The 14,557-nt window shown below is 42.2% G+C and overlaps 1 protein-coding gene across 4 annotated transcripts in view; it reads left to right on the top strand.

The window, feature by feature from the left end:
- Positions 1 to 14,557, top strand: part of PLXNA4 (plexin A4) — a 1,024,340-nt gene that overhangs the window by 967,236 nt on the left and 42,547 nt on the right. For all 4 annotated transcript variants that reach the window (XM_085653587.1, XM_085653590.1, XM_085653588.1 and 1 more), the window contains one exon: positions 3,301 to 3,513. In XM_085653587.1, the coding sequence (XP_085509713.1) occupies positions 3,301 to 3,513 (213 nt within the window). The remainder of the gene's footprint in view (positions 1 to 3,300; positions 3,514 to 14,557) is intronic.

The following is a 14,557-nucleotide window of genomic DNA, read 5'->3' as shown; positions in this document are numbered from 1 at the left end:
TGCTCACCACACCACCCCACTTTGGACCCAGCCATATGCAAATCAGTCTGGCTGATGAAGGGTGAAACTCCGAAACCGATCCTAGGATGCTTGTTTCTGGTCCAGGGAGGACCTGACTTGGCAGTTCGGGCTGGACTGTTCCCATGAGGCACAGGGTCAAGACTGATTTGCATATGGCCAGGTCTAAACTGGGGTGGCATGGTGAGCAAAAGAATGATGGATTTAACCCAGATCTCTTGACTGGGGGTGAATGTTTTGATTTGTTCTGCATTCCGTCCATCAATTGTGTGTCTTTTGCTTTCTCGCCCTAAGTGCACCTGGTATGCCCAGGCGTGGGTCCCGGGCTCACTGTGCCACTGGATTCAAACAATCCTGGCTGATGAGGGGTGAAACCCCGAAATCGGTCCTAGGATGCTTGTTTCCGGTCCAGGGAGGACCTGGCTTGGCAATTCAGGCTGGACTGTTCCCATGAGGCACAGGGTCGAGACTGATTTGCTTATGGCCAGGTCTACACTGGGGTGGCATGGTGAGCAAACGAATGATGAATTTAACCCAGATCTCTTGACTGGGGGTGAATGTTTTGATTTGTTCTGCATTCTGTCCATAAATTGTGTGTCTTTTACTTTCTAAAAGTGGCATTTTCAAACACACAATTTAAAAACCACCTCCCTAAAAAGATGTATTATTACATTCAGTAGTTAAAAACGAAATGCACAGTATTTTTCTATTAGGACATTTCACTAACACCAGTACATATCCTACCTTTCTCAGACACTGCACCCTGCCCATGGGGGTAACTTGGACCTACCTGAGGGATATTTTACATGTATAAAAAGGGAAGGTTAGGGCCTGGCAAGTGGGTGCCAGGTCGACATGGATGTAAAAACTGCAGTGGTAGGTCTGAGATAACTTTGAAAGGCTACTTGTGTGGGTGGCACAATCAGTGCTGCAGGCACAGTAGTAACATTTGATAGGCAGGCCCTGGCACAATTATTGCACTTTACTAGGTACTTATCAGTAAATCAAATATGCCAATCATGGATAACCAATCTTAATAACAATTTATACAGGGATCACTTGCACTTTGACACTGATCAGCAGTGGCAAAGTGCCTAAAGCATCTAAGCCAGCAAAAACAAAATCCAGCTCAGCATTAAAAATACAGGAGGTAGAGGCAAAAAGTTAGGGGAAACCACACCAAGGATGCCAAGTCTAACACGCTTATTAACCCCTTCAGTGCCCATGACGAGATAGTCTCGTCATGGAGCGCGGTTGCGCTGTGCCCATGACGAGACTATCTCGTCATGAACCTCGCCCGCTAATGAAACGCCCGGCACAGGGCGTGGAAAGGGCGGGGCACTCAAGGGGTTAAAGATTCTTTAAAAAGAAAAATCTTTAGTGGTGTCATTTCCAGTGATGTTAACAGGGTCAATGAGCCTTCAATGTCGCTCCCTATGATGTCACCAGGGTCGAAGGGCGTATGATATAACTTCCTGTGACACCATGAGGGTCAAAGGCAGCATGATATTACTTCCACTACCCCTGTGGTTTTGGTAAATTGACCTTCTTGCGGAGGAGAGAAAGTTCACATTGGTGATGTTCTTGCTGTTCCTTATTCCGAGAATATAGAGACGCCATGAGTGACCCAGGGTCTTGGTCAACATGATCCGCTCTCGCGGTACACTTTGCCCAAAAATGTGGTGCACTCTGCCAGAAGCTCTATTTCTGCTCATTCTCTTACTGAAAGAGGGAGTCGGAGAGTGAGTAAGACAGTGGAAGTTAAAGAGAAGCTAGCGATGAGAAAGGTGTGGGAAAAGGAGGGCAGTGAAGAGGAAGAAAAAGAAGAGAAGGGAAGGGGAGGGTGAGGAATGGCACCCTTTTAGCAATAGTTGTCGGATCACCCGAACCCACATCTTTCCCTGCATCAGCTTTGGATCAGAACTAGACTGGCAATGCTGAAGGAGTGGATGAATTGACTTGGAGTTCATTTAATCTGATTGCAAAGAGTTCATGTCTCGCCCTCCAAGCACCCCCTTAAATAAACCTCCTGCTCATTTAGTCTGAGTGGCTGCAATCAGCCGCAGATTAAAAGCACAGATAATGTTAATAACATGCTAATGTTTCATTAGCTGAAAGCCTCTTGGTGCACAGGGGTGCGCGCGTGGGGGTGAGGGCTGAGCGGCGCTGCCATGATCTGTCTATCAGTAGCGTTGAGGGGGCGGGTGATGGCATGCACCATCCGGAGCAGATCAAAGACTCAGGGGTCTTCATGCAAACAGAGCCCTTTGCTGCCCCGCGGAGTGTTACACCAGCGGAGACGTGGAATAGATGGAAATTAACAATTGAAGGAGGAATCAATGAGTCTGAAATGGAAATCAGGTTTTTAGTATGGAGAAAATGTCATCTCGACGTGCTAACCCAGACTATGATAGCTCACCCTTGACTTTCTCGAAGACCCTCTGAATTATGGGCTGTACAATAATGGTAGCCCTGCCAGAGTCTGCACATTCTGAACCCTTTACTCTAGGTGTCAGCCTGTCTGCCCAGTTGCTGACATGATGCATATTAACATACTGCGCAAGTCCTGGACGTGAACAGGGCAGGACTGGGAACCCAAAGCAGCCCTGGCAATGGTGACACACGAGCCACCCCACTGCTTTTGTTCCTGTGGACCGATGTAGCAGCAGCGCTGCAAAACCAGCCCCCAGTAAAAAAAATAGTCACCCACCACTTCAAAATCGGCCACACTCTTCCAGGGGAAACGCCCAATGCACACTACGGGCAGCCTGGCCTTGGTTGTGAATCAGCTGGCTGCTGCCATACACCAGGCACAATATTTCAACTCGGACCTTCTCCCCACTCCATGGCCCCAGTTACCAAAACAAGGATGCCAGTTGGGAGGAGCGGCAAGACACAGGGTGTGATCCAGGGCTGTGGTTAAAGGTAGTGCAGTTGCTCTGTTTGAGGCACTGAATACAATGCAGGTTATCATCAATCGTCTAGTAGGGGTGACCATAGGATGGGGATCATCGAGAGAAGTGGTGCCCAATGTATGTTTGGAAGGGCTGGACTTATGCCGGATTTTTAGGATATCCAGAAATATACATTTAGATATAATTAATCTAAGTAGAACTAATTTACAAGGTAAGTGGTAACCCGAAATTCTAGCATGGATTTATCTCGCCTGGGGCATTTTTTGTGAATGGGGCATGCAAACCAGAATGGGAATTCATTTTGTTTGTTGCTGTTTGGTTTGGATGTGATTCTGTTAGTAAACAATGTTTGCTTTTCTTGTCCTAGCTTACCACTAAGGTTCTGGGTAAATGTTATCAAAAACCCCCAGTTTGTCTTTGACATCCACAAGAACAGCATCACGGATGCCTGCCTCTCGGTGGTAGCTCAGACCTTCATGGACTCATGTTCTACCTCCGAACACCGTCTGGGCAAAGACTCGCCCTCCAACAAGCTGCTCTACGCCAAGGACATTCCCAGCTACAAGAACTGGGTGGAGAGGTGAGTCCATATGACTGTTCTTTTCATGCTATGGTGGCCCAGGAATGTTTGGTATCCCCCTGAGGAGGAAGCATTGCTTTAGAGAAGAAAGCCAGATTTTGAGTTTCTGAGGTCTGCACAATGTCGATGCTGGATGACTCAAATATTTGCCTCGGGTGAACATAGCCGATCATTTATGGATGGCTTATTCAGATTTGCTAACAAATATCTCAGTCATATTTTGAGACTCACAAATACGAGTACTTGCAGGACCAGTGCAGCCCTTCATTCTGAAGCCGTTGATAAACTTAGCTCCATTAAACTGTGTGATAGTGCCATGAAACTGGTTTTGGAGAAGTTGAGGCAGCAAGTCCTGTAATATTTAAAATGATTACAATTAAGTGAACGGAGACCAAAGGTCACTCCTATGCGATGGTTTGTTTTTTTGCCTATGTGAAATAAACTGATTGTCAAAGTGCCAGCTTGCCACTAAATCCCCCTCAAAATTGGCACTATTTTTCAAACAGTAGAAAGAAACCAAGGGCTGTATTGGAATTGGGTAGATGGGTTAATCCTTTAAAAATGTGATGGTTGTCTGGTCTACCCTGTCACAAGTGTATTATATACTACAGCACTTTTAATAAGGGACATGAGACATCTGTCATGCTTGTTATGGAATATCCACCCACTAAACTCTAAATAAGGCCCTTAGGGTTAAATGAGTTTGATATCTGAAATAACTTCCCATTTTACTTGGTGAACAGTGTAGAGAAGCGTGTTCTGCTGTGAGTGACGTCAGCTTCTACCATTTTCATTCAGAAGCCTTTCACCAGCTCTAATGTGAATGTGATTCAAGATGTATTTTGTGTGCTGAAGAATACATATATGTGGTGTAGAGATCATAAAATAAAGTTTGAAAGACTAATATTTGAATACAAAAGTTTGCAATGTCAAAAGTTTGAAAAACAAAAGTACGAAAAAGTTTGACTTTTAATTACAGCACAGTGAGGTTATCGTATAGGGTTGGGTGTAGGATTAGTGTTAATGCTAGAATATTGATTAGGATTAGGAGACACAGTAAATATTTGGTATAGGGTTTGGGTCAGGTCAGCATTAGGGCACTTTAGGACTCATGTAAATTTAGGAGGTAGACCGAGGAGTAGTATTAGGGTCATTTTTTAGGGTTAGTGTTGGAGGCAGTGTTAAAGATAAATCTGATGTTGCTGTAAGCGAAAGTATTACGAATAGGGTCTGAAACCGGGCTAGTGTTAGGTCAATGTTAACAGGCCAGCACCAAAGTAGTGTTGGATTTTTGTCAAAAACACGTTTATGATTATGGGGAAATGATTTGTTTCTTCTTTATGGATGTGCCTTTAGAGTTTGCATCTCACATAAAATAGCCCTACTGTAACCCGAAGTGTGGTTCGAGCAAAAATACAAGGTATCTTCTGTGCAAACAAGCTTTCCGTATGCAAAAATTATGCAAAATAGCCTAATGCGAAATTTCATAAACTTCAGGAATTTCACATAACTCGAATTTCTGAAATTAGGAAAATTTAAACAGCATAATTGAAATTTCACCTATGTTTAGCTCCTAAACCAAGATTGTGGCTTTGCTTCCAATGTAATATAGATCAAGTGTTGCATTTGTTTAGATAGTTTTGAGATCGTATTTTAAACAAATGTACTTTAAATCTTTTATTTTCAGAGTTGTAGGATAAAAGCAAAAAATCTTGCTCACCCACATTAAGAAGCTGCGTTGAATCTTTGACTGAAACCGTGGACCTCAGATTCGATGGTTTTTTTCAGGATTTGCAGTTGAAAATGGAATCAGGGCTCGGTTAAGGCCTAGTCATTTCACCATCGGTGTACTGCAGTTGTGCATTTTGATTTTCTAAAATAGATACTGGGGGATTCCATCTGCCCTGTTTCCTAAAGATGTCTCTGGAGGTCTTCAAGTCGACTCTGCAGTCTATCTCCATGGTGCAGCGCGGCAAATCTAATTTGTGGAAAGGCATTAAGGGGATATTTCTGGAATCTTTGAATTTGTTCCAAAGAAAATGTTGCTAAATATATCCAAAGGGAATCCGCCTAACTGCAGGATTCTCAGAGAGAAGATATCTGAATATCATGTCAGCCTGAATAAACTGCATGAACCTGCAGTGCACTTTTGTGTCTATTTCGGGTGACATTTTGAGTGGCATGGGAGTCAGTGAACCTCACTACGAGTGCCCTTGTGGCCTGTGCAATAATTATCATAGGATAAAATGCGACACCAAGATGTTCGGATTTCATCACGTGCAAGACTTATTGCCCATTACAACTTGTGCCTGCAAAAAGGTACTTACCGCACCAAAATCCGCATGTCTCTGTATTTTCCGAACATATTTCCCTCCATGAATATCAGCAGGTTTGACCTGTGTATTCTAACTGGGGGCTGCAGATTTTATCACATCCGGTATATACTAGGGATGATAAAATCCACACAACTCCTAATTTGGATACGCGCAGTAACAGAAGTCATATCCGAACTATATGGGGCATAATTACTGGCCCAGGAATACTGAAGATCCAATAGTGTAGTGTTTGTAAGGCTCTTGGGGGGGGTGGGGGGGGTCCATAGCACTTGAGCAGTATCACTGTGCAAGCATGAAGTACCCACATTAATATCAAAGGCTTATTATGGACCCTATGGGTTCCTGCACGGTAATCCAGCACTAGTTAAATACGATACTGCAGGGTGTGGTGATCATTAGGCCTGGGTGGAATTTTAATCACCCCAGAGCAATTGGAGTAATTTCGGTCATTTTGTGTTACTCCTGTGACGTTAACTTGCTGAAAAAGTCATGATTATGTCCTTTCACAAAAAGAAAATGCCTACCCAAAGAACAGGAACAGAGCTTGAGTGTTGCTGTTCCTGTTCTGTTGCAATTGGTGCTATTTTCTTAGTAAATTGTGCTAAATGCAAGATTGTGCTCTTTGCGTAATTCCACTGGATCTTCTGTAGTTTTGTTGTCATTTCACATAATTATGCTACAGCAAATTATGAGAGTTATGCCCTGTCCTAGTAATTACAGGTATAGTATCCCCACTCAATTCTAAGTTTGAAGTGAGGTATAACATGGGAAATATGAGTTTTACGCACTAATTACAGTAATTTTGCATCCTCAACTTTGGACAATTTTTCAATTGTGAAATATGTAACCCTGGGCATAGTTCCCGGAGATGGACTACCCGACTCTACGCGAAGTGGTTAAAAAACTCTGCCGCACTACGCAGAACTCCGCGAGCGGCGTAGTTCAATAGAAAAATGCTGTTCGCGGTGATTGCATAGTGGCGGATGCTTGTCCACACTGTGCAATCATTGTGAATGGCATCATGCACAGCACAAGCTTTTCTTTTCTGCCGCTCGAGTAGATTTTTACTCGAGCGGCAGCTTTCTCAACATGAACGGGCAGTTTCTCAACATGAGCGGTCGCGACCATACGCGACCACTCGCACTGAGAAACCTGACCTCCTCGCGTTGAGAAATCTCGCCGGGAGGTTTATTTTCCACGTTCGCGCTCGGCAACTTGATGTTGACAATCGCGAATGAGGAAAAATCTTGCCGGGAGGTTTATTTTCCACGCTTGAGCTCGCAAACTTGACGTTGGTGAATGCGAGAGAGGAAAAAACCTACGCTACGCGAAGCGGATTTTAGGGGATCTCCGCGAGCTCCGCGTAACGCGGAGTGCGGAAAACTCTGCAAACTCCGTGAGCGGAGTTCACCGCCCAGGCCTAGAAATATGATGAGTACAATCATATGATGTGCGTGTTAAATTGCACCACTCAGAATCTTGATTCGGATGAAAGCTTTCATTTGCATCTGAAGTACAATTTACACAGGAATTAGAATGAGCCTGTAAGAGTTCATAAGGCAGGATTTACTGATGATTGTGTTTCATGCAGGAGATCTCTCTATGCCAGTTTAGTACTTACAGCAGAGCTAGGTGTTGGTAACCTGTTGGATCCTGTGATGATCTCTCGATTAAGCCAAAGTACATCCTATTGCTTAAGGCATATATTTTCGTTTTCTTCTGTGGATCACCCTTCACCATGGCGCTGGGGGAATCCTTTTAAGAGACTTTTTCCTGATAAGGAGCCTAATGTGATCAAAATGTACAATGTTGTCATAACAAATATATATTAGAAAACGTGTTTTCTTTGTGATCTGGGGAATCCATGTTCGGATACCATCACTCAGGCTTTCAAAGTTTGGGCATTAGTTTGAGAGGGTATGGCACATGGTTGATGTACATAGTTAAAAAAAAAAAAAAGCTTTCTTTGTGTATTACATTGTGTGGCATTCCCTGCATGATGCTGTTGTGTACTTGTAGCAAAATTGTTGTCTGTGGAACGAAGAAGACCTGAGATCGAGTCTTGGCATATGCGGGGGATCAAATTGTGTGATTGTGGGAAATTCTTTCGTATTACAGTTCACTTACTTACAAAAATTAGAAACTCTTTCAAACAGATTAGTGGCCAGTAGTAAATATTCTAGAAACTAGTAGTTACAAAATAAACAACTGTGTGTAGAAAAGTGATGGGTAATGTTTTATCCCTGTTGGAAAAGTTGGAGACTTGGTGAAATATGTTATATTATATTTTATTATAAGTGAGCACTGCTTATAAATTTCTGTCAACCTGCTGAGAATAATCCCATAAAAAAGATAAACTTAAAAGTGACAACTACATGCTGAGATATATGTGCACTCTCAAATGATCCAGCTGCACCTAGTTCACCCCATCCATGCTCCACCACTGAGTCCAAACTCATTATTTGCTATATACCTCATTTGTAACTATTTTGCATTGTGGAGGATTTACTCCATTGTTTTCTAAATGATATCACTCTGTTATTTCCATGTTTTTGAGGTGTATTTACGATTCTGGGTAAATATTTTGAAAATACTGGACTGTGTCAGATCAAGAGCACTGGCCCATTCTGAAAGTCTTTTTTTGTGTCTGAGGTGTCAAAAGTTCATACAGGTAACTTAGACTTTCTTTGAGTTAATGCATGAATGCACAAGTTACTACTTGTGTAACGGTATATCTGTAAGAGACATTAGTTAGTGATAGATTCCTTACCTTAGAATATTAGTCCATTGTTTTCTAAATTAGATCACTCTCGCTCTGTTATTTCCATGTTTTTGAGGTGTATTTACGATTCTGGGTAAATATTTAGTAAATACTGCACTGTGTCAGATCAAGAGCACTGGTCCGGATCTGAAAGTCTTTTTTTGTGTCTGAGGTGCCAAAAGTTCATACAGGTAACTCAAACTTTCTTTGAGTTAATGAATGAATTTTAGGCACAATACATGAGATGCAGGGAGCGGAGATTGCCTCTCTCTGTTCTGAACTTGTTTCATCTAAAGTTCATGCATTGAATCCTGAGTTATATGTGTGAACTTTTAATGCTGCAGACGCAAAGAACAGGTGCTTGGCTCTGCCCTGGAATAGCGCAGTTCCGCATGATACGGCCCCAGATCTTAGGTTACTCTATTTCATTCATTTATTTGTTATTTTTGTGATTTTAATATAGTGTAGACATGCCCTGGAGGCACCAGAGTGCACTTACAAAACAATTACAGCAGGAGTACATTAGAGATACAACCTAGGACGAAATAAGAGGGATAATCAAGAGGAAGTGGGAAATAAGCTCTTCACGAGTACAGTTCCCAAACATTCAAGGCAGGAGTGTATTTGAGATCCAAAACAGGAAAAATTAAAAGCAGACTATCGAGAGTGAGTGGAAGAGGAGTTGTAAGAAATTGGGTTATTGGTTTAGAGTTGTGGAAGCTCCACTCAAACAACAACCACAATCCTTGTCAGGGTGAAGCATAAACGTCACTAAATACACTTGTGCTTAACCATCTGGTAACTTGGCACAAAAACTGTCAAATTTAACTTAGAGGCTATGTAGAAAGTATATATACAGCACAAAAACAGTGCTAAAGTGAAAACACACCACAAGAAAAACATTTTTTTTAAAAAGATTACATTTTAATACATGAAATGACACCAAAATGAACACAGTTTAATGAGAAGAACCAGAGATATTGATTTTTAAAGTTGATAGTGAAAATTGCACCAAGTAGTAGAAAGCGGCACTCGTTGTTATCGGTCACTCAATCAATCAGGAGATTGTATAGCATGGCTACTCACTCATTAGGGTCACAAAGTGCTGAGAGGGGAGTGTTGCTGATCTGTCCGGGCGTGGAGGTTCAATCGAAGAGCCAGGTCTTGAGATCCTTTCTGAATCGGGTCAGCGACGGAGATTGCCTAGGGTGGAGGGGTAGGGTGTTCCAGGTCTTAGCGGTGAGGTAGGAGAAGGATCTTCCTTCGGTTCGGGTCTTGCGAATCCGTGGGACGGTGACCAGGGCAAGTTGGGTAGACCTGGCCTGGGGAAAATCAGGCAGACTGTGTTGGAGCACGGGTCCGATACAGACACCAGGTTAGTTCTGCTGAAGAGTTACCTTCTCAAGTTCAGAGTGAAGAGTTCCATTCATGTAGGAGGAGGCTTTCTAACAGAAGAGCTGGCCTCGCATCAGTGACGGTTATTGCTATAGCTCGAAGAGCCGGTCGTCACTGAAGCTTTGTGTTGGCGATTGCCGCTGGCTAACGTTGCATTAAGTGCAGATCTTGCATTGCTGGTTGTCACAGATGGTCGCTGTCGGCCTAAAGAGCAGGTCCCGCTGGAGCTTTGCTTTGGCAGTTGTCGAGCGCAGTCAGTCTTTGGTCACTTTTCCATTCGCGGCATGCAAATTTCAGGACTTTCATCTTTACTTGTGAAGGAGCTCTCACCTATTCCATCCAGGGGTCCATGACCTAAGTACACTTCGAGCAGAGGCCAGGCACAGTGCTAAGACAGTTTCAGTCTGTGCTCATCAGCTGCCCAGTTGCACAAGGCCTTTGGAAGTTTGTTGTCTTCCTGTACTTCACATAGGAGGTCAGCCAACTGACCATTGGAGTCACTTTGGGTAGTCTGGGATCAAGGAAAGCAAGTCCAATCTTCCTTCTTGAGCCACCCAAGCAGTCCTTCTGGCAGCAGGACAGCCTTCTTCTGAATCTTCCACAGGGCCAGGAATGTTCTGATGAGGGATTCTGAAGGTCCACTTTTCATACCTGGTGCCAGCCATTGTGTGGGGAAATTCCCTTACCCACACCAGCACTGTTTCTTGCTCCAAACCATCTAGGCTGACAAAAGGCAAGGAGAGCCTTGTGTCAGGTTCCTTTGTGTGTGTTGCAGGCAGGGCCCATTGAAATTTATTTAGGGCAGGGAACCACTTCTCTCCAGAAACCCTGTCAGGAATACCCCCTCTCTCTCTTTACTCCTAGGTTTCATTTGTCTCACTATCTGGAAGCAATATATAAACCACAACAGCAGAGGCATTCACAGGCATACGACCCAGGACACTGGCAGAAAGGCATTGTTGGTTTGGACAAAAAGATCTCAACTTTCTAAAAGTGGCATTTTCAAAATTGTAAATTAAAATTCAATTTCACCATTAAATAGAGTTTTAAATTACAATTCATTTGAGTGTAAATAGCATAGCTCTATCTGCTCCCAATCTGAAGTTAGCCCTTATTAATTAAAAGGTTTAATTTGCCTAGTGGAAATGGCAGTTTAAAACTGCACTACAGGATGCAGTAACAGGCCCGAGACATGTTTTTTGGTCCTTCTTTAGTGGGTGGCATAATAAGTGCTGCTGCCCACTAGTAGCCTTTAATTTATAGGCCCTTAGTACACAAGAGACTTACAAGTAAATTAAATGTACCAATTAGGTATACGCCAATTTTACCATGTTTTACGGAGAGAGCCCAATCACTTTAGCAGTAGTAAATTGCAGAGTTTTTAACGCCAACAAAAACAAGTTCAGCAAAGTTAGGAGGTCAAGGCAAAAAGTTTGAGGGGAATGCCACACCAAGGATGTCCGGTCTAGCAAAAAAAAATTAACCTAAGTGTCTTTCAAAGAGGAGATTTTTTTTTTTTTTTTTAAGGTAGCATGGCATGTGGTCATACAGTGTGTCGAGGGAGGGATGGAGTTCGAGATTTTTGTGGCACCTCCTGAGAATGACTTGCTCATGAATAGCTCTTGTTTGAAGGTGAGGGCCTCCAGGAGAAGGGATTGAGTGTTTCTTGATCCCTGTTTTGCACCAGACATATTCTGTTTTTTTTGCAGTGGTGTAATTAAATTTGAGGGGTGCCCCACGCAATGCACATGGAGGGGCAAATGTTAGGTAAATGAGCGAAGAGGAGTGCTGTGCCTTGTGTGTAGTACAAGTTGGTATACTGCACAAAGGTGAACATTGTCACATTGCAAACTTGTCTTTAGATGTCACAATGCCTTGGCGGTCCATAGGCAAAGCACGTTATCTGATCAGGTCCTGCTTAGTGGCATTTTACATGACCTGTTTGGTTTGTCTAAAGTTAGTATCGAAGCCACAGTTGAACTGGAGCATATTTTATTACTCTTGGTCTCCCTCTGCTGGCCGACTGAGAGTAGTGCCCAGCGTTAAAGAAACCATGCCTTAAAAGTTGTATCACCTTTCTTTGACATTTCCACCATTATTGATACTAACTTTTAAGAGTGTAAAGGAAGCTGGTTATGTAAATACAGAACTTGAGGCCAAGCCTCTGCCTAAGGAGAACTGATTGATAGTCATCGCTGGTGCAAGTCTCTCTTCAGCAGCTGCAAGCCTCTGGGACATGCAAGAGAGCTATTGTTCAAATCGCATTCGAAGGTGAAATAGAAGGAAATAAGAGATGGTGCCAGGCGTAACAACTTCTCATTGGTTTGAATAGTCGGTCCAGAGTGGTACAAAATTCCAGACCACTGAATAGTCAGAGCACAAACTTCGTGGCACACTTTTAAAAAATACGAGACAGACAAAGGCATATAACTTGGAGCAGACTTTTTGTGTGTTAAATACAGAAAAACATTGCTTTATAGACATGACAAATCGAAGTTTCTGAAGGAAAGTAAATGTGTTTTTTCCCAATACCTTGAGCAGCCATGTTATCTTACAATCCACCGTCTATGATCTGAATAAGGGTGAAATCTTTTGCATGGTTCCGCCTCAGGTGCTTTCAAGAATATTTTAAGTTGAAGTGAGTTATCATTAAGTGGCAGTCAAGTCCTTTTAAAAAGAGTGAGCAGCCCCACACATCCCAACTAAAATAAGGGCCACTTCTTCTGTAACCTCGTCGACTTTGCGATTTGTGTCTTTCTAAATGAAGACGGATTTAAATAAAAAAAACTGTTACAATGGAAATCTCGATGAATAGGAAAAAAATCACAGACCAATGGCTTAAAATAAGACGCAATATTTGTTGTGTTTTTGTGGACTTCATATAGAATGCAGGCGTAAATATAATGGAGAACTGTTTGTAGTTTAGTAGTAAGATGGCGGCTGTGAAAATTTAAAAAACAATCTGATATCAACTGGAAAGATTCAAATTATGTCATAATAGAAGCAATGGGTTAAATAGAGAAGTAGGGTGGTTACAGAGACACGAGGATTTTGACATCTTGGATCAAATTTTGAAAGACTGTGAAATGACTCAGAAGAAACTTGTTAATGAAGATAAAAGGCTGTGATTAAGTTTTCTACATAATTGGGACTTTTAAAAGATGACATTGTGATAGTGGGTAAAACTGTAAATGAATTATTGAATTAATAATTTAAGTATGAATGCAATGTACTCGTGATGAATAGATTTGTTATCTAAAAACACATCGAGATGACAAAATGCCGGCAACAATTTAGCTTATATACATTTTTAGATTTACTGTGATTAATTGAGTTGTCCGGAGGATTAAAACGTTAGAATGAGTAGCAGGCAGTTAAAAAATGAATTGAGTTAACAATATCTTTTTCCTTAAACATATTGAAATAGTTACATGATTTTAAAATTATATATATATACATATATATGAATTTTAAGTGAACTAGACTTTGAGAACTGAAGAGCATCTTTTACCGTGGATATTCCTTGGAACATTATTTTACGTGCGAATGGAACGCATTGGGCATCCTCTCTACCATCTATATTTGCACCCTTTGACAAAAACAGACACATATATCTACACGCGGGATTATTCTACCCAACAGCTGGTTATGTATTTAACTCAATCCAATCAACTTAGGCAGTGTTCAGAGCAACACTTCCCCCACTTATCCCACAAATTTATGATTAATGTATCCGTAGACTTTAGAAAGATCATGCTGTGCTGCTCCCTATCTATTGTAAAGAGTTCCTCTGATAAGTATCAATACAAGCCACATTAATTGCCTGAAATGTAAAGCGTGCTATTGATTGCTCTTTCATATCAGTCCAATGCACTGGTAATTAAGCTTGGGAGGGGTTCTCCCTCTCTCAAATTCAGAAATCAGATGTATTGCTAATTGAAGTGATCTGAAACCCTCTGTGGGCAAAGCTCAATCAGGCTACTTTGTGATGTCGGCCTGAAGCGTGAGATATCTGTATTATCCATTGCAGATGGACAGTGTCTGTGTTCTTGTATAATATGAAATAAAGAAATGATTTGGATGAGAACGTGATCTAGCCGATAAAAGAAGCCGATGAGAGAACAAGTCAGTGGCGATAGAAGCCTAAGAACCCGGCTGTGGAGATATGATGCAGGGGTGGAATGGAGCCAGTGCAAATGCAAAGGGATGTGCACCGGGAATCGAATCAGTACCAGAAGCGACCCAGCTACCAACTGATAGGGAACCAGTTTACAGTGAAATGGCAACTAGATGGTGGCATTAGAGAAGGAAGATCCGGAGCATGGTGGGCTTAGAATGTGCAAGAACAAAGCAAACCCAACGACGGACCAAGGTCAAGCACTTGTATTCCTACTGTTTTCCTTATTACTAAGGTACACTATGTTTGTGTACGTGGTGCAACAACTTCCAGCACCCGTCGTTGTTAGATGCAGGACAAGACCAAGAGTTTATACACAACGGAAGGTGCACTCAAATAACCAGGTCCAAATTGATATGTATTCCAAAAGATCTT

This window comes from Triturus cristatus, chromosome 4_1, assembly GCF_964204655.1.
Source record: "Triturus cristatus chromosome 4_1, aTriCri1.1, whole genome shotgun sequence".
In the NCBI taxonomy this organism is placed as follows: domain Eukaryota; kingdom Metazoa; phylum Chordata; class Amphibia; order Caudata; family Salamandridae; genus Triturus; species Triturus cristatus.
Note: the sequence above shows the minus strand (reverse complement) of the source record. Positions and strands in the feature narration are given on the sequence as shown.